The 20086-nt window shown below is 45.7% G+C and overlaps 1 protein-coding gene across 3 annotated transcripts in view; it reads left to right on the plus strand.

Annotated features, from left to right (window-relative positions):
- Window positions 1-20086, plus strand: part of SEMA5A (semaphorin 5A) — a 447525-nt gene that overhangs the window by 309945 nt on the left and 117494 nt on the right. For all 3 annotated transcript variants that reach the window (XM_079145300.1, XM_079145298.1, XM_079145299.1), the window contains exons 9-11: window positions 3352-3637; window positions 8087-8222; window positions 13960-14164. In XM_079145300.1, coding sequence (XP_079001426.1) covers window positions 3352-3637; window positions 8087-8222; window positions 13960-14164 — 627 coding nt within the window. The remainder of the gene's footprint in view (window positions 1-3351; window positions 3638-8086; window positions 8223-13959; window positions 14165-20086) is intronic.

Here is a 20086-nt window from a genome sequence, read left to right on the forward strand (position 1 = left end):
GCCTGACCTGTGGTGATGAATTAGAGAACAGCATATTCTACACACTGAGCACAACTTCTCTTGTGTTTTAAAACGAGAGGAAAAACAAAGTGAATTTGAGCATTTTTATCTGGTATGACCAGTGTGAAGGTTTAGAGAGATGAGGACTTGCTACAGAAAGAGGAAGCTGGAGGCCACACCACCTTCCATTCCTTAGCATTCCCCTTGTGTTGGAAATCTGCATGGGAGACAGTTCAGTGGAGTGGACAGTGGATGTGGACAGCCCCTAAGGGTCACTCACTGACATGCCAGAGCAATAGAAACCCCATGGGAAACCGAGCTCTGGTCCTGATCAAACACTGCCTGACTGTATTCTTGTTTAATAAACCTTTGACTTGCTGACTTCTTTCTCCCCCCTTTTCTGTTTCATTTCTGATGTCCCTAGTGACTGGTCACTTATCTTTCCTATAATTGGTTGTAAAACCCTCCTCGACGTGTGCTTACGTGAACCCACTAAACGCTCCCCATGGTTGTCATGGTCCTCCATCCAACGGCAAGGATGTCCAGAAGTCCAGTTCTACCATGAAAAATGGGAAGCATGTTAGATTGCTTCTTTCAGACTAGTATTTTCCTAGTGCAGCATGATGTTTCATGAATTGGCTCAATCCAGACTGTCTGGATTCAGGACATCTCTACTCCCTCCCAAGCCCACTGCCTGTGGAGTGAACTTGGGTGAGCTATTAAGGCTCTCGACTCCAGTGTGCTTGGTTATGCACTGGGAAGAGCAACAGCACCCCCTTTGATTCTCATGGGTTTAGTGAGCACATGAGTGTGAAATACTGAGCTCAGCATGGCTCAGCAGAATCCCCAGACGCTGGCTCTCACAGACCAGCTGCAAGAACCCGACAGGTCATCTGTCCTTTGCAGTTGTTCGTTTTCCCTACTCATGACTTCATAGATGCTGGAAGGGTTCATGATGTGCTTGTCCTGCTGCTTGTCTCCGTGTTAACAGCAGAAGTGCCTACCTGTGAGGGGTCTGACAGACCCTGGTGCCCTCTGCCTCATGTGCCAGTGCTGGCGATGAGCTCTAGGTCAGAAAGACCCTTCTCCCAAGGCCATTTTTTTTAATTAATTTTTTTAAGTTTATCTTTTAATTTTTTACAGACTGCATTTTGATTCATTGTACACAAATGGGGTACATAATTTCACCCATTTTAGAAGGTTTGTTGTTACTGTTATGATGATGGTGACTTTTTGTTTTAATAAAATGATGGAACTATAATCTGGTTATACGAGCCTAGGTGTAGGACCCATCCTGAAATGATTTAGCCTCCTCTTTCATTATTAGACATACAAGTGATTATTTTCCTTAGCCACCAAATGTAGGCTTGTGACTGCTTGATATCTTTGCTTTTGGGGGTCTGTTTCTGTAGGTAATTATCTTGGAGATGCATAGTGAACCTGGATGAAAACCCTTCTCCAGTATTTTCTTTATGTTAAAAAGAATTTTCAGATGTCAACTATTGTGTTTGTGAGCATCTCTCCAAGATCCTATTATGTACAGTAAGTGTACATAATATTCATCTCATATGCTTAATACAATTCTGGATTTTGCTTTTTTTTGTTGTTTGTTTTGTTTTTTTGGTACTTGGGGTTGAACTCAGGGATGTTTTATCACTAAGCTACATCCCCAAAAACCTTTTTAAATTTTTTGTTTTTAATTTAGAAACACATAATAACTGAGCCTGCATATGAACTTGCAATCTTCCTGCCTCAGCCTCTGGAGGTGCTGGGATTACATGCACATACCACCTGCTTGGTGTGATTTTTTTAACCATTTCAGGTTAAAGTAATAGTCCTCTAAGAACATTTTTGACATCTCATAAAATTAAATTAATTCTCATCAAAACCTCTGTATATTACTTGATGTACTTAAGAACAGTGTAATGATCTGAAGGGAAAATGCACAGCCTTGGGGACCATTTAGAATGCTGTATACTTTCTAAGTTAGGTTGGATGAAAACATTTTGTGGATGACATTGAAGATAGATATATAGCTAGCTAGATAGACAGATTGAAAATTGGTAACAGTCTTGTTGAATAAAATAGAAGAGGATTCAGTGTGAACTCGGTGCCAGTGCCTGGAGGCCCTGTCTGTTTCCGGTCTGCATTAGACGGTAATGTCTTGTCTCGCAGCCAGATAGAATTTCAGTTGTCCTGCCAATAGCATGTTTACTGGCACAGTACAGTTGGATCTGGTAAGGTGCAAGGTCAATGGATTTGCTCCTATAAACTGTCACTGAAAATGTGTCCTTGTGGATATAGTGTTGTCTGTGTCTCTCCATTAATTTTGAACACCAAAGGTTATTGTTATAATTATACTAATTGCAACTATAAAATTCAGACACTTGCTGAATGAATGAGAGAACGGAGTGAGAAGCAAACCTGTTTATGGCAGTGTTTAAAGATACATGTGAGGACTTGTCAGTGTCTCAAAGTGTATCATCTCTTTGGCCTCTTCCTTCTCAAACAGGAAGTCAAGAAGAGAACACTTTAAATGCAGTGTGTAAGATTCAGTTGGTAATCTGTATTTCCTAATTCCTAATGAGCTTGGTGATTAAGTAAAATCATTGCCATAATTTTGTCAATTCTGAATCCCCGTATTTAAGCCATTTACGAGACTGAGACGCTTCCAGACAGTGCTCCCTCTGAACACATTCTCCTCCTCTTGGTGGATCCCACCAGTGGCCAGGGATGGGGAAACAAGGCTTCAGTCTCACAGTGACACTGTCGCCATAGTAACAGGAATTGCCTAAGTTAATTCAAGGCACTAACCTTACAGTTTGAGTTTTTATTTCAGTTTTCACCAGTAGAAAATATTTTAAGGTCTTTACTAAAAGCAGATAAAATATGTTGAAGTCACATGGATAGAAAGTCCGAGCATTTTTTGGTGCCGCAAACATGATTGAAACCTCCTACATTCTGAATCAAATTTCATCTTTTTAATCTTATTTGCTCCTGTTTCCAAAGTTGATGTAAGAATTTTCAAGCAAAGCAATACACATGGCTTTAATTTGTTCTGCAAATCTTCCCGGCCTGCTCCGATGGCACTCAGGTCATGCTAGCTGGGGTGCTCTCCCAGCTCAGTGTGGAGGCACGGGTTTGCTTGGCCATCACTTGGAGCCTGGGCGTGACCTGCGTTTCCCAGCAGCGCCCACCATTAGGCTGCTCCCGAGGCCTCCCATCTGTCCTACAAGATCCAGGTGCTGTCTAAACAGAAGCATGTCTCTTTGGAGAAATAGGAGCGGGCCAAGATAAAAGCAGGAATGGCAAGTGGACGTTGAGATTTTTCTTCGTTCCTGTCGTTTACAGAACCAAACTTCGTGTCCTCCTATGACATCGGAAATTTCACTTACTTCTTTTTCCGAGAAAATGCCGTGGAGCATGACTGTGGGAAAACTGTGTTCTCCAGAGCCGCCCGGGTCTGCAAGAACGACCTCGGGGGGCGCTTCCTGCTGGAGGACACCTGGACCACCTTCATGAAGGCGCGCCTGAACTGCTCGCGGCCCGGGGAGGTGCCTTTCTCCTACAACGAGCTGCAGAGCACCTTCCTCCTGCCCGAGCTGGATCTCATCTACGGCATCTTCACCACCAATGTGTACGTAGCTGGAAGAGCGTCTTTCCCTCCTCTTTTTTTCATTCTGAATGAGCCTTTTGTTCCTTGACCTCTGAGGGCTTAAAGTTGCATGAAAGGTAATCTTTTTTATTTTACTGGGCTAATAGCCAAAAATAAAATTAAGCAAAGAGACTTTTCACTCTGAATTAAGTGTTAGGAAGAGATATGGGCTGTGTGAAACAAACCTAAATCTAAAAAGTTTTAATCTGTCTCTGTTAACAAATATCAAATTATTCTATGAGAAAGTGATCCTTCCTGATTTGTGAGTGTGTTCTGAGCACTTTGGGAAACACTGGTACCTATTAGGTCCTTTTTCCCTCTACACGTCATGCATTTGTGCGTAATGAAAGCCATATTGGCTGGGAAGTCTGGTCTTTAAGATAACATAATTCTTGCCGGAACCCCAGCTTATGCATGAAACTCACATTCTTCCTTTCCCAAAGTTGCACTTTAAACCGTTGCTATAGAAGACGGCTAACTTAGGCACTTATTTCTTAAATGAAAATTATCCTTTAAAAATATTCCTGACATCATAGCACATATTTTTCCTAACTTCAGAGCAGACAGTATTTGGATGGCTAGACAAAGCACATGAAGTCGGCTGAGCACTGATTCATTTCTATTCTGGTAAAGTGTGCTCTCGTTCTGGGGGGCGTGTTGTGATGAGACCTAGTAAGAGCCGTGTGGAGACTCAGAGGTGCACTCCCTCCACATTGGCAGAGCTGTGCTTGCCCTGTAGTGCGGGTCTGGCTGGATCACCTTTGCCATCTCTCATCCGAAGACCTAACAACTTGGAGAAAAGTCAAGTATTTGTGTCTAAAGCTAAGGATCCAAATCTGGACAGGCACAGCGTGCAGAGAGATGGGGTGGGTGACCTGCAGCACTAGCTTGCCTGTGATTAGCCCTGTTTGGGTGTTGACGACTGCCCCGCCTCCTGGGGAGCCATAGTCCTGGGCAAACCAGACAGTAGATTCCCGCAGGAAGCTTGCTCTGCTCCCTGCATATTTTTAATTACTTCACTTCTGGCATCAGAAGTTTGTCCCTGAGTCACTTGCTTTATCTGCCCCTTTCTTCCTTGCTAGACCCTTCCTCCTGCTCTTTCCCTTGTAAGTGTTCAGATTCACCGCATAGAAAATTTACACCATATGGCCCCCCCCCAGCCCATGCCACCATGACTGTCCTTATCGTTGTAAATCTGCTTTCCAAACCCTGATGTTACTTGTACTCCTTGAGAAGTTTCTTTAAAAAAAAAAATCAATTTATGGTTTCTGAAGTTGATTTGCTTTCCAAAACCTTGTTTAAAAAGTAGTATAGGCTGCACAAGATAAATGTTCAGTTGCTCAGTCGACATCAATTTTACACACAATAGGGGCTTGGCTTCCTTCACTGTTCATTCCCCTGGCTCTGAGCAAAAAAAAAAAACCTACAACAAAAATACCAATTTCAAAAGTTACAAAAGTTCTGTGCCTCAAGATTTCAAGGTGGTGAATAGTCCATTCAGAGAGAAATGTTTCAGGTTATTGTAAGCGAGGTTTTAGTACTGAGTGCCCTCTGTGAAGGAAGTCATGTGACGTGGGCCTAGCTCCCCTTTCTCTCTGGAATACTTATCCCCACTGATTCTTTCTGATATGCCCATCTCTATCCTACAGTGTCTCCCACCTGCCCTTCCTTTCATGGCTCAGCCTTGATTTGACCCTGTCAACAATCTGGCTTCAGACTAAAAGAAATGAGGTTCAGGTAGCCGGCAATTTCCCATCTCTGAATTACAGGCTCCAAGTTGGTGGCCTGAGTGCTGTTTGCCTCCGTAGTTTCCAGGTTTCTCAGCACTGGGAGAATGGGGGAACTGGACCTGTTTCTAGGACTGTGAGATTTTTCTAAAACACTTGATCAAGGATTCGGCTGCAGGAAACAGTTTGCTACTGCAATAGAATTTTTAAAGGTGTTACCTCTTATTCTGGGTATCTATAAATGAGGGCCCAGCATTATAGTTGTATGTAGCGTACAGTAAATGACATAGCAGAGTTTACTGCATACAGAGGGCTAGATGGTAAAGTCTGGGCTGCTGGGGAAAAGTTTTATTTTTTTTTCCTTTCTAAGAAAAATAAGAACTAGAAGGATTATTTTTTTTTCTTTACTTTTCTACCAGTAGCTTTAGGTAGCCTTCAGATAGAAGAAAACTTCAAGTTTGCCTATTTCTGAGCTCATTTAAGTGGTTTCCTAGAACAATTTTTATCCACTTGGACCACAAACAAGAAATAAACAGCATTAAAAGAAGACAAATGATTACCTTAATTACTGGGAGAGGCCAGGTTGGGGCACAGGGCTGCAGGTGTCTTAGCCAGATGGACTTACTGATACCGAGCTCAGATTTAATCAGACTCATTCACAAGGTCAGTGGCGTCTACCCCTGGGCTGGCCTCCTACTGCGGGGGAGACCTAGAGGAGAGGGTGAAAACATGCTTCTGTAGGTCGGCCCACTGTCCCCCAGCACAGCGAGTATAGTGCTGGGGATGGGAGGAGGGGGAGGGGGACACTGTACCACTGATGCTCTCTGCTTGTCAGGAGTTGGGAAGAAATGTGCCCCTAAAACAATGAGTGACGCTCAGACCAGCAACTGATGGGACTTCCAGGGGAGTCTCTGGGCTAATCCCAGAGCCCAGGCCAGCCCCATTCAGAGTGACGGAATGGAGTGATCCCAGGTGTAGTTCTAATAGGGAGAGGCTAAGGGAGGCAGTGTGGTGGTAGAGTCACAGGTGTGAACTCAGGGACCTGTGCAAAGCAGCTACAATCCTAATTCTACAACCTGCAACGTTGGCCAGCCTGCAATGCACCCTCTCTGTGCTGCTCTTTATCCATCTGGAAAGTCGAGCTGCTCTCAGTATTTGTAGACACTTCCGTAAACCCCATGGTCCTTGTCAGTGGTTAGCAGAAGGCTCAGGGTGATACTCTCGTTAGTGACATCCCATCCCCATCCCTTTGCTCATCAATGTGCCTGGCCCAAGACTGGTCCCAGCCTGTGTGTCTGCCATTCCCAGTCCACCGTATTTTTTGTTCCCGTTCTTACTAAAGTCCAGTCACATATTCAAAGGCTATTTCACCCCGAACTTGTGATTTGACTTCTCATGTTCTTTTCCTCTGAGGCTAATGAAAACAAGAGCAAAAATAGCAATAGGGATAAATGTTCATGTAGCATTCCCTGCACAGTGCTACCCGCCCCCATGGCAGGTGTGTGAGCACCATGGGGGACCTGTCCTTGCATGTGCAGCTCCACCCGCCTGGCCCTCAACTGGGGCTGTGCTTAATGCCATCCACCTCTTACAGAACTCTCATAAAGGGCTAAAAGCGTGGTTTCCAGAGCCAGACTGCAGGGGTTCAAATGTCTTCCGTTACCCAGATGTGGCCTGGTGTCTTGTCCTCACTGTGACTGCCTCGATTTCCTTGTCTATGAGAACCTCTTTCCTTAGGAGGATTACCTGGATTGGCATGAGTAAATCCTGCAGGAAAGCATTTGCACCTGTCCAGAGTTTGTTAATAAACAAATATAAGGCAGGAATTTTGGTTCTGGAGTTTCTGTGACTTTGCCTTTGATGTGGGAAAAACAGTGGATATAAGTAGACATGATATTGGCCCCAAGCATTAATATGGAAAATACATACCCATTCCTCTTTTTATTTCCAATTCCCCTTTGAAAACCATAGCTGGGCTTAAAATGCAAATTTAACCAAAAATATTTTTTAAAATATTTAGCTGTTTCCATGCTCAGTCAAAGGGCACTGACCTTCTAAATCCTCCCGTTTACAACTTTCTCTGCAGAGCTCGAATTCTGAATTAAGGCTTCAAGATTTCATATGGTAGTGCTATGGTGAATTTTTTTCTGACCCTTTGAATTTACAATCCTTTCTAAATTAAAAAGCATATGAAGGGTCTGTCAGGCATTCTTTGCAAAACACTCTCAGTTTATTATTTCTCAAGGATGACAAATAAACACAAATATCTGGGGATTTAGAAGAAAAGGTTTTGACCTACTGTGAGCTAAAGTAGCGGATGGGGGAGGGGCCCACTGGAGTGACAGGAGGCGCCAGCCACCAGAGGCAATGGTCACATTCTTCCAGCATTTAAAAGGCAGAACACACAGACCTTCAGAATCCTTCGTTGCCCCTGTGGCTGAGTGAATTGATCCAGCTGGCAGGATTATAGGTGTCATATCTGGTAATGATTCTTGTTTCAATACCCAGTTGTTTTTTTGCTCAAAGGGAAATCAGGGCGAAGCCCACTCGATACTCCACCTGGGTCCCATGGATGTTTAGGAGGCTGTGGTCTTCCTGTGTCTGAAGCTGCCTCCTCATCTCTGCTGCCTCTCCATGGCTCCTGGAGGTCAGCGGTCACTGCTGGGCTCTCTGACTGTCTCCTCTCTCTCCCTTGGCTCTGTAGGAACAGCATTGCGGCCTCGGCCGTGTGCGTCTTCAACCTGAGCGCCATCTCCCAGGCCTTCAACGGACCCTTCAAGTACCAGGAGAACTCTCGCTCGGCCTGGCTGCCTTATCCCAACCCCAACCCCAATTTCCAGGTAATTTCAAGGGCAGAGGGCCACTCTGGATGTCTTCTGTGATGAATACAGAAAGCTTGTGCAGATAGGCTGGGGCCGTGTAAACCTTGGATGCATGCACAGAGCAGCCTCGATCTCCCTTGTCCCTCGAGGACAGTCCCACACTCTGCTTGGCTAATGCCAATGGAGCAGCGCCTTTTTCAATGGGGGCGCCTGGGCCAAATAGGGCCTTTTGTCAGCTGGGATGCCTGATGCTGAAATGAAAAAGGCCAGCATTCTGTAGAGGATTGCGGGCCTGGGCTCCAATTAGTACTAATGATGATGGACTTTGTGTCCCCAGAATCTCTGATCCCTAATGAATGATGTCTGATGAATAGGGCCCAGGGCACAGAGTGGTGGCAACACACAAACAGCACGCTAATTGGCAACCATGGCGAGATTTCCTGTTGGGGATGCTAGTGGCGGCCGGGGGAAGGAAGTGGAGGTGAAGGTCGTGCATCCTTCAGTCACAAAATCACAGGTGTGCAGGCTGCAAGGGGCTTTGTACACCGTGCCATCTCCCAATGTTCAGAAGAAGCTGAGACCCCACGAGATGAGGTGGTCTACGATGCTGGTCAGTCAGCAGGGTGTTCGTTCGCGTGGGCGGCTGTAATAAAATCCCAGAGATGGGGGCTTAAGAAAGAGCCTTTAATTCCCACAGTCCTGGAGGCTAGCAGTTCAGGATTAAGGTGGAGAAAGGGTCACTGTCTGGGGAGAGCTGTTTCCTGTTGTGGTAGGTGTCCGTCTTCTTGTGGGTCCCCCGTGGAAGGGGCAAACGTCTCTAGTTTCTCGTTCTTTTTTGTAAGGTCACAAGTCCCACCAGGTTAGATGTCCGCCCTCGTGACCTCATTGGACATCAATTCTGTCCCAAGAGGTCCCACCACAGATGGCCTCGCAGTTTGTAAGTGCAGGCTTCCCTTGCGGGCGTCTTCACTGCCCACAGCTCTCCTTTGATAACTGTCACTGTCATTGTGGGTATTGGTACCACCAAGGTCCCCCCACTGTGCTGGCCCTCCGGTACCTCAGGTCACGTGCTGGCCGCTGTGCCATGATGGGTGACCTTCTCCGCACACACAGAAGGAAGTGGAGCCCTGGGCCAGATAGCCTCGCCAGGACCATAGCCGAGGGGAATCCCAGCCTTCCAGAGGCAGAGTCTCGACCTCTCTCCATTAAATGACTGGAACATCACTAATAAAATGTAAATCTTTTGGCTTCTTAGAAAACTGGGATCATTGCAAGATTTCACTCAGTTTGGACTTGGATTTTGCAAGCATCCCTTGATTAATTGTTCTGAGTTTTTTGTTTGTGTTTTTTTTTTTAAGCTTTTGAAAGAGTATGGAATTGGAAAATAGATGAGTGATTTACATGTCATCTTTACTTTTTACTGCTTTCTTTGGACAAATTATTTAGCATCTTCTCTTTCATATTGTCATCAACAAAATTGGAAAGGAGGGATACACATGTGTAAGTGAATAAACTTAGGTAATGTCAATGTAAGTTATATACTATATAATATACTTGTGAAGGTAACTCTTAGAGACCATCTTTTTGCTGCCTTCTGGCACCACATATTGGGTGAATATATACTTTAATTTTTTTCTTCCTATTCTACACAAGAGAAAATATGCCATTCCTTTGTAAAATCCTGAAGGTTAAAAATGAACAAAGAAGCTGGGCATGGTGGCACACACCTGTAATCCCAGCGGCTCAGGAGGCTGAAGCAGGAGGATCATGAATTCAAAGCCAGCCTCAGCAAAAGCAAAGAGCTAAGCAACTCAGTGAGACCCTTTCTAAATAAAATAACAAAATAGTGCTGGGGAAGTGACTCCGTGGTCAAGTGCCCCTGAGTTCAGTCTCCAGTACTAAATAATATTAATAATAACAACAACAAACAACAACAAAGATGCCAATTATATGTCTTGTACTTTCAACATATGGCTATTGTGAAAGTCTTCATTGTGAATAGAGTGGCTTAATATAACTTTGTAGCCCTTTATCTCCTCCAGGCTGTGGACCCCTTTTAGCCTGCTTGTTTAGTTGTATCTGTAGCACACTGCTCAAGCCCTTATTTCCTAAGGCCACCTGTGCCTGGTTTTATAAGGCCAGTGTCGCCCTTGCAAGCATGCTCACATTCGGGAAGGAAGTAGTCCCCGTAGTGAATGAAGAATGCAGAGAGATGTAGGCATTTCAGGCAGGAAACCTGCTTAGCTGAACTTGTCTTCTTTGGGTAGAACTTAAAACTTCCATGGAGGGTCTGGGGCTGTAGCTCAGTGGTTGAGCACTCACCTAGCTGAGACCCTGGGTTCAACCCCCAGCACTGCAAAAAAATAAAGAATAAAAAATAGGTAAATGATACTTGCATGGAACTGAAGTTACAGATTATGTTGATTCTCAGTTTAACTCCTCGTACAAATCAGTGCTTTTCTCTTGTTACTATATCTGATGGCTACCTGAGCATAGGCATCCTGACACCATCTGCAAGGCACTGTAGACTGGCATAGAGGGGAATTCATTTTACACTAAGGCTCGCACCACCAGCCATGTATAAAAGTCCTGATGTTTGCAGTAACGAACAGGATGAAGTGGGTAGATTTTTTATACTTGTTTTTCTGCTGACATGTGGAATTTTATGCAGCACTTACATAATAGAAGTAGCCAATTAGAGGAACAGGTTGAGGAAGAGGAATAGTTTAGGAGAGCCAGGATATAATATTTCAAAATTTAGTATAGAAATCTCAATTGGAAACATTAATAAAACAACAAGAGCTATTGATTACCTTTCTCAGTTGCGATCTAGAGGCTATCCTTGGTGTTCTTTAACTGCCTGCCCTGTTAGAGATGCAGTCCCAAGGTCATCCAAATTCTAAGCCTCCAGAAGAAAAGAATCAGCCACTAAAACAGCACTGTGCAGACCCAGTGGTACAGTAGAAGGGTAGAAGTCTCCAGAAACTTCCACACAGTTTTGATAACCACCAATTGGAAATGAATAGTTTGGCCCTTAAATGCAGAAAGGTGAGGAAATTGTTTAGGAGACCAAATGCAGGAATTTGGTTGCATCCATTGGGACTGTTTGAGGTACCATCTTGCTGGCAGTGAGATGGGAGGGAGCAAGGAAGCCAGTGGTGGAAGGTCCTGTGGAAATTCAGTAGTCAGGATGAGGCTGGGTGACTGTGGGGATGAGGACTAGGATGTGAGCGAGGACTAGGATGCACGTGTTGCCCTTGAAAATATAAGTAAGTACAAGTGCAAATACTTGTTATTGTTTTAAAACTTGGTAGAATTACTATTGATCTTGCTTGAAGATGTGGGTGTTGGCATGATGACTGTTATGGATTGCAAGCCACATGAGGGCAAAGGCTGTGTTTTTTCTACTCTTACTGATTTAGTCTTGCGTGGTGTGCCCTGGGCATCACACAGGGTCCAATAGACACTGGGGGAGACCAGTGTATAAGGTACAACCCTTAGAAAGCTCAGTGGATTGTTTGTGATCCAATAAATATATAGGTTTGAATAGCTTTCAAAATATTGAAAACTGGGGTAGAATATTTATTATAGGCTGGCAGAAGAAGTCAAGAAGTAGGAAAGAATGCTTCAGAAACAGTTCTTGACAGTGCAGGCAGATGACTTCATTGAGATATGGGTCTCAAGAATGAGGAATTCCAGCGACCCTGCCAGACAGCCCCAGGCCCACAACTACTCTCATGGGTCTCCCCTCTCCAGGCTCATCCAGGGCAGTGAGAGGATTGTGTTTTTAAATTATGCCATCTTGTTTTTAGGATGCCCATTTTTAAAAACACCATAAACACCAAACAATAACTATGTGCAGACTTCCCTGGGCTGCAGGTAGCTTCCTGTGCCTGAAGTTCTGCCATTGATTTGAGAGAGTAAAGCCACTAGACATGTCCTCGGAGTCCGTGTGCATGGGCCTTTGGCCAAGCCCCTGGGAATTCTCAAAAATTTTTAAAAACCCTGGCTAATAGGCAATATTCCATGCTTCACATTATTATTAAATACTACCATTAAATAAAATCTCTGGCACAGCCTCTCTGCATCCCCCAGAAGCAGCTGCTTGTGTATCCCTGTGCTGATTCCTGGTCCATTCATTTATTCACTCGCTTGCCTCTGGCCACAGCAGCTCCGTGGACTGTGGGACTGCTGTCCTGTTTCAGGACCCTCATCGGTGGTCGAGTTGAGTGGCTTCCCCATACCAGGCGCATTGTCCTGCTCTGGCATTTACAAGAATTTTAATTTACAAGTGTTTCTGCTGGTTACCTCAATTGGTTTCATATTGGCCCTGGGAGGTGAGCAGAGTCCCTACTTCCCTAGTCCCATTACAGATGAAGAAGTGTTGTAGTCTGAGGAGAGAGGCCAACCCTGAGGCTATGTGGAGGGACAGTGACAGCCCACCTGAAACACTGGGGTCACCCTTAGGAGCCTGGGCCCTCTCCTTAACTACACGCTCCCTTCAGGTGATATCTAACTGTGCAGTATTACATTAAGCATTGGACTAGATGCATGAAATCCATTTACCTCCGAGATTCTCTGACTGCACAATTGGCCTATCATTTTATTGCATGTAAGGCATTTTATCAAATGCTACAAAATACCATCTACTTTAAAAAAGCAATTCCATCTTCTACCTCTGACCTGTTATAAAACTACATGTTAGAAATTGTGTGTTGTAAATGGTAGTTTCAGGCAGCGTGGATCCCCAAATTCATTTCCTTCAAGCCTACTTACATGAAGTTCTGCTGAGAATCAGTCACTATTTGTTCCCGAGTTTACAAAAGACATGAGAAAGGTTGGTGGTGATTTTCTGATTCTGTGCTCTGCCCTAGAATGCTGGGCTTTCTTGCCTACCCCTCTTCGTGTCCTGTCCCTGCCTGACCCTGTCACACATAGCACTTGCCGCCTCTCCCAAGCACAGCTCTGAATTGAATCCTCAGCCATCTTCAGGTCTGATTTTCCCCTGTACACCTCAGATTCTAGTCCGTGATATTTCCCCTCTCTGCACATCATCCCCCCTCCTTCTCCCTTCCTCTTTCTTCCTTTTCTCTCCCTTATCGCTTCTCTTCCTCCTTTCCACATCCCATTTATCTCCTGAGCTCCCCCTGCTAGTGCAAATTTACTATTATGTCTCAAAATCTTAGATCCTAACCAAATTTTTTATTTCTTCTAGCTTGGAATAGGAGGGGCACAGAACCTTCACAGCAGCGTCATGTTTTGTAGCCATGTGAATGACATTGCATTGCTTATAGATTAAAATGGCATAGTTCTGTTGTCATGGAATCAGTGTTTGCTTATAAACTTACTGCTACAATTGAAAACTAATAAATCAATACTGTGTTCCTGATTGCTGCATTTTCCATGTGGGTACCTGCTTTATAGGGTAGTTATAACAGAATGTGTTAGCCAGAGGGCTCCCAAGAAACGCAACAGTGATGAATGTCTTAAAGTCGGTAACAAGGTCCCCTCTGTTCTGCAACTTCTGATCACTCTGTTTATAATGGTGTTGAGAGAGTCTCCAAATATGATGAGTTCTGTCTGCACTGAGATGGACACCAGGCACGGGGACACTAGGGGAGCTGGAGCACACCTCTTTGTGCACTCAATCTTGCATCCTGGCTGATTCAGGTTCCATGTCAGCTGGGGCTGGGGTGGCCACATCACTTATGTCCAGACGGCTGGTTCCAGGAACATGGTCTGTCTTTCCTTTCAGTGTGGCACTGTGGACCAAGGCCTGTATGTGAATCTGACAGAGAGGAACCTGCAGGATGCTCAGAAGTTCATTCTCATGCACGAGGTGGTACAGCCGGTGACCCCAGTGCCCACCTTCATGGAGGACAACAGCCGCTTCTCGCACGTGGTTGTCGATGTGGTGCAGGGCAGAGACACGCTGGTCCACATCCTCTACCTGGCCACAGGTAGGAGCTCGACCGTTTTCTGTTGTGTTCTCATTTGATGTTTTAAATTCTAAATATTCATCTGGACACGGTGGCACAGGTCTGTCATCTCGGCCACAAGAAACTGAGGCAGGAGGATTACAAGTTTGAAACCAGCCTGGGCAACTTAGGAAGCCCTGCAGCTCAGTGGTACAGTGCCCCGGGTTCGATCCCTGGTACTTAAGAAAATTAGTATCCATTTCAAGCTGAAGCTGGGGGTCCATCTCTTTAGCCTGCAAACCAGCAAGCCCACAATGCTCACTCCTCCTGGCCATGCCCCTGGAAGTCTTCACTTGACTCTCTCTTTGTCCTGTGTCAGCCCAATTTGACTTGGCAGGAGAAGTCCTCCTTTCCTAATTGCCCTTCCTCAGCTATTCACAAAGCAGAACCTTCCTCGGCAAGACCCTCTTCAATTGAATGTCGCTGGGTGAAATGCTCTCCCAGGGCAGTTGTGGTGATTTCTGATGGCTTCAGAGGCAGAGCTCACCACACACTGTTCCTGTGGATGCTGCGTGGAAGCATTCAAGAAGTATGGTTCTTTTTCTCATAAATAGCGCAATATCGTACAGAATGTCGGTGACAGTGCTTATGAAATCATAAATAACTGCTAGTCCTCTTCAGATTCCAAACTGACCGGAGTGCAGAGGGCGTGCTTCATCCAGGTGATCCCTCAGGACAGCTCGGCCGGCCCAGCCCCAGCCGGCACCAGGCCTCAGCTCTGCCTTCACGTCCCCCAGACAGAGCAACCTCATGGTGGGATCTGTCCCTCTCCACGCCTTTTCCTGTGTCTGTATAACTGGCATTTTCTCACAAAGCAGATTGTTTCTCTTCGTGTTCTTGTGAAGAATATGTCTTATTTAGATAGAATATCTCAATTCATGATTATGTATCTATCAGCTGGTTTACTTCACTCGTGAAGTCCCTGAGGTCTACTGGACTGCCACTCTGTCGAGGTCATTGCCACCTGAGGAGTACAGCGAGAGCACACTGGCTCTGCCCTGCTCTCAGCGCTCACATCCGAGGGGGAGTCAGGCAGCCACCGGCCAGTGAGGTGCTGACGCGGGGCCGTGGTGGGGGGTTAGCGGCAGGAGGTGGTCAGAGCCCCGGAGGCCCCTGCTTGACTCTGAGAGCCTGCCGCTGCCCAGAGGTGCATGGAAACTGAGCACTATGAGCAGTAGCCAGCCCTGCAGCCCTGAGAGCAACAGTGGGCACTCCAGAATCAGGGACTGTCTGCTGTGGGCAGGGCCACTAGGGGTCAAGACAGAAGAGGAGAGAAGTGACCTCTGAGTGGCCCTGGTCGGGTGGATAGAGGCCACTGCTGCCACTAGGGGCCCCTTATGGAAGGAGTGGAGAGGAAGAGGTGGGGAAGAGGTCAGTGGAGACGGCTGCTGGGAGAAGCCCTTTGCAAAGCATCTTGGTGGCAGGGAGAGAAAGAAGTGAGGTGGTATCTGGAGGAGGTGGGAGGCCAAGCAGGGATTTTGATGACTATTTTATGGAAAGGAAAGAGATGGGTAGTGTACTATTTGGCTTGTTCACCAGGCTGCAGGCAGGATCATTTATCTTTTTCTGCTGTTTTAATTTTTAATGTGACATGGTGCCTAACATGTGGTAGGTTTCTGGAATGAATGGCAGGACATTTCCAAAAGTGTCCCTGGTCTTTTATCACACACCTCCAGGTTAATGCCATGGAGAGAAGGGTCACCTCCATGGATTCTGAGGCAGCTGAGGCCTCTGTGCCTGGGCTGGGGTGGTGCAGGGCTGGGGCTGGGGCTGGGACTGGGCTGGAGAAGACCTAGGCCAGTCAGCCCGCAGCAGCCTGGGGTCTCCACCCGAGCCTCTGACCTGTTCCCTGTTGTGGGTGCAAGTGCTGTTGCTGATTCGGAGTTTGCTCTGGTGATTTCTAACGAAACCCTCCTCCTACGTTAATTTCGATGGGAACCTTAGTTAGCCCTGGTTACTGGTTATAACTGGATGCTGTGGTCAGGGTGGCTTAAGCACAGGAGGCTGACTCCTCAGCATCCTGGAGGCTGGCAACCCAACACGCAGGTGGCTGCGGGGCCGTTTCCTGGTCAGGGCCTGTTCCCGGCGTGGCATGGCTGCTGCTCATTGTGCCCTCAGGTGAGCGAGGACCTTCTCTCTCTGTGTCTCTTCTCCTAAGAGCACCAGTGTTCTTGGAAGTGACTCTGGGAAGTGGAGAGAAACCGCTGTTCCGGGCTGCAGACGCAGTGTGCCACCAGTTTCATGGGTTAGGGATCCGAGCTGGGCGGCAGGTGCAAGCAGTCCTCCCGCTGCGACTGCCTGAACAGACGCACCTGCCCATGGCCAGGTGGGAAGTGGGCTCTCTTATTCGGGCCTAGTACCTGAAGGTCAGAGCAGGACAGGACGTTGCCAGGGCGGTTGACTGTGCGGCCCGTGGAGGCCTGCTGCCTCTCCTAGACACGTTCTGGACCGATTCTCGCTGATCATGTCTCTTTCCCGTTGACACCCAGCCAAGGTGAGATCGTGCTCAGACTTTCAAAGTCGTGTCTTTGGAAGGCTTTTCAGTTCAAGCAGGAGGCCAGTGCCGAGTGTGGCTCCTTCAGGATTTTTCTTCCTGGAGTTCTCTCAGCGTTGAGTCTAAGTGCAGGCAGTCCCTGGGTTCTCTGTACAGGCAGAATGAGAGGGCGTTGACCAGTCTCTCCTTAGTTGGCTGCAGAAGGTCTCCTCTGGCTCTCCAAGCCCCAAGATGGTCCTTTGCTGCCTCACTTATCTCCTGGCCTCCTGGATGGTCTTGCTCGTGTCTCTGCCCAGGGCCACGGCCACGACCTTCCTCATCCACATTCCCTCCCTGGAAGTGCCCTTCAGACTCACGATCCCTACTCTCCCTTCTCGGGTATTTTATACACTTTTATTTTCATATAGTTCACATAGCACTTTTATTTTCATTGAGCTTCAGTTCTAGTGTGTCTGAGTATTTTGATTTTTTAATTATTTTAAATTAATTACTATTATTCAGTTTAATTATTTAATTAACCTTAAACTGTATATAGCCTTAAAATGTTCTAACCTTAGATTGTGACAAGGATCGCACAACTCAGAATATGCTAAGGATCAATGGGTGGATTATTTGATATGCATATTATATCTCAACAAAGAGTTTTAAAAGAATACGATTCCTCCTTTTGAATTTCTGTATTATTTATTATAAAATATTTGTCTTAATTACAAGATTATTCATAAACTTTTACATAAAAACACTGAGCACAGGGTCACAAGCCTATAAACCCTGTAATTGGGAGACGGAGGCAGGAGGGTCATAAGCTGAAGACCAGTGGACAACTTAATAACACCTTGTCTCAAAAAATAAAAAGGACTGGGGGTGTAGCTCAGGGGAAGAGCTGTTGACTGGCATGTGTGAGACCCTGGGTCCCATCCAGAGCACAGGAGAAAGAAAGAAGAACTTAAAAAAGAAGGAGGGAAGAAATACCAGAAACTACAGAAACACAGGGAGAAGGATGGGGCACCCCCCACCCCGCACACAGACACACAAACACACATCCACACATCTACACATGCACGTTCTCATCATCGTTTTTCTTTCTGCACTTGTGAAATTCACATAGAAAATGAGCAGATTAATAGTGCCACAGGGGAGGGTCCTCACAGGTACCCTATCTTTACCTGAGTGATGTGAGTTGGACCTGAATGGAGTTTATCACCTGAGTGACCTTGTCATCCCCCACCCGAAGGTGGAGCACGCCCTACAGCGTGGTATTTATAAAAATCTCAGAAAATACAGTAGGCGAAGAGAGAATGAGCAGTCCTTCAGGCTCCAGAAAAGTTAATCAAATAGAATAGTCGAGAGTAGAAACCAAAGTACATTTGCTGCCAATTTACTTGGCCTTCATAAAAGAGGGAATATTAATAAAATAAGTATCCCTGAAATGATGAAGCATGCCGATGAGATGAGAAGAAGTTCTCACGGAGACAAAGTGAAGTGCAAAATGAGTCTATTCTACTGCAAAGCTAATGATGACGTTTGAAGTTTCCTGTGAACAGAAGCAAAGCGAAAGGTTAATTCCTAAGTCAGTGTTTGTAAGGCTGCAGTGACAAATGCAGAGATAAGAAAGATTCTGGATACAAATGACCCAGGAAGACAGGCAACAATATAGCAGTTGGTGGCTTTGAACCAGAGAAACCCATGGTAAGTTGTCCTTGAAGACATCAGTAATGAAAAAATTTCTAAAAAAAAAATGGGAGAAATGAGTCTGAAGATATCAAAACACTTCACAGTTAAGCAATACCGATTCAGAATAAAGCAACACTACTACCTGGGCATGGTGGAGCATGCCTGCTATCCCAGCAGCCCAGGAGGCTGAGGCAGGAGTATTCAAAGCCAGCCTCAGCAACTTAAAAAGGCCCTAAACAACTTAGTGAGACCTGTCTCAAAATAAAAAATTAAAAAGGCCTAGGGATGTGGCACAGTGATCAAGTGCACCTGAGCTCAATCCCTAGTATCTCAATAAATAAATAGTGGATATAGCCAGGTTGAGTTTTAAATTATAAAGGTAAATAAAGAAAGCACCACAGGGAAAAATAGCTACAAATGGGAAAAAGTCTGGTGGTCTCAGAATACTTTGCAGCTGTGAACATGGTCCCCCACAATTCTGAGAAAAATAAAATGTGATTCAAAAATATTAAACTCACCCAGGAATTTAAAAATTAAAAAAAAAAAATAGACATCCCCTAAAATGATCTCAATCAATAGGCTACTAATGATCTCTTTTCTAAACATGAAATATTCCTAATTACTGGCTAAATCGAGTCAAACAAATTTGGAGAAGATTTGAGAAACAAAGAAAAAAAACAAAACATGGGAATATTTAATTCCAGAATTCAAGCAGAGTAATATATTGAAAAGCAGAGAGAAATTAAGCATGACTTATGAGTTTTTTTCTGCGCTAATCTTTCCTTCTAAAATAAACATACATCAAAACTTTAGGGACACAACACCTGTGATTCCTACTTTGAAGACAGAAAGCCACAGAAGGAGATCAGAACCGAAACCTCAGGAGAGAAGAGGTCCTGGAAAGAGGGTGAGAAGGAAGAACTAAGGGGTTGTGTAGGGACAGAATGGCCAGCGAGGGCTTGGGGTGCAGGAGCCCAGGGCCCAGCTTCCTGGACTTGCCACCCACCCTCTCGACTTCACTCATTCTGGACTCTCACCCATTTGCTCCATCTCAGCTTCTTCTCAGGTAGAACCACCAGATTCCTCTAACCGATGCTGACCAGTGGGTGGCCAGGAGTCTCTGGCCCCTTCTTCCATGTCTGGATTTGAACAGCCACACTACTGGGATTGGCTTCTCAAACAGGTGCTACAGGACAGGCAGGTAACTCAGAATTACAGGGACAGATGAGCTCCCTCTAAGGTGAGTTTCAAGCAAGGAGAGGCACTGTCTGAGGAGGGGCCATCCGATGCATCCCTGTCACCTTTTCCTCCCAATGCACTGGTCCACACAAGGTTCCTGGTAGAGATGAGCAGGTGTCTCTTTGGCTCATCACAAGAGCATCCCCATGGTAACCTATCTCAAATGTTCTGCCTTGCCCTGGGACGGCACCTCCCATGAAGCATCAGCACCTGCTCCTTGCATCCTGCTTGATTTTCTAGACAGTGACAATAAGTGATCCCACAACGAGTAGAATTCACTCAACCTATAGAGTGGCATGGCTGCCGGTGCAGACAGGGGTAGATGTTACATGCCTTATAGTCTTGTAAGAAGTGTGGATTTTAATCCAAGCATCACCATCATCATCGTGACTGATAACTTCGCAAAGACAAGAAATGACCTGAAATGTTGAGTGCTTCGAAGATTACACTGTGCCACACCCCCAGACCTTTTTAATTTTTTAATTCTGAATAGTGAA

This window comes from Sciurus vulgaris, assembly GCF_902686455.1.
Source record: "Sciurus vulgaris genome assembly, chromosome: 6".
In the NCBI taxonomy this organism is placed as follows: Eukaryota; Metazoa; Chordata; class Mammalia; order Rodentia; family Sciuridae; genus Sciurus; species Sciurus vulgaris.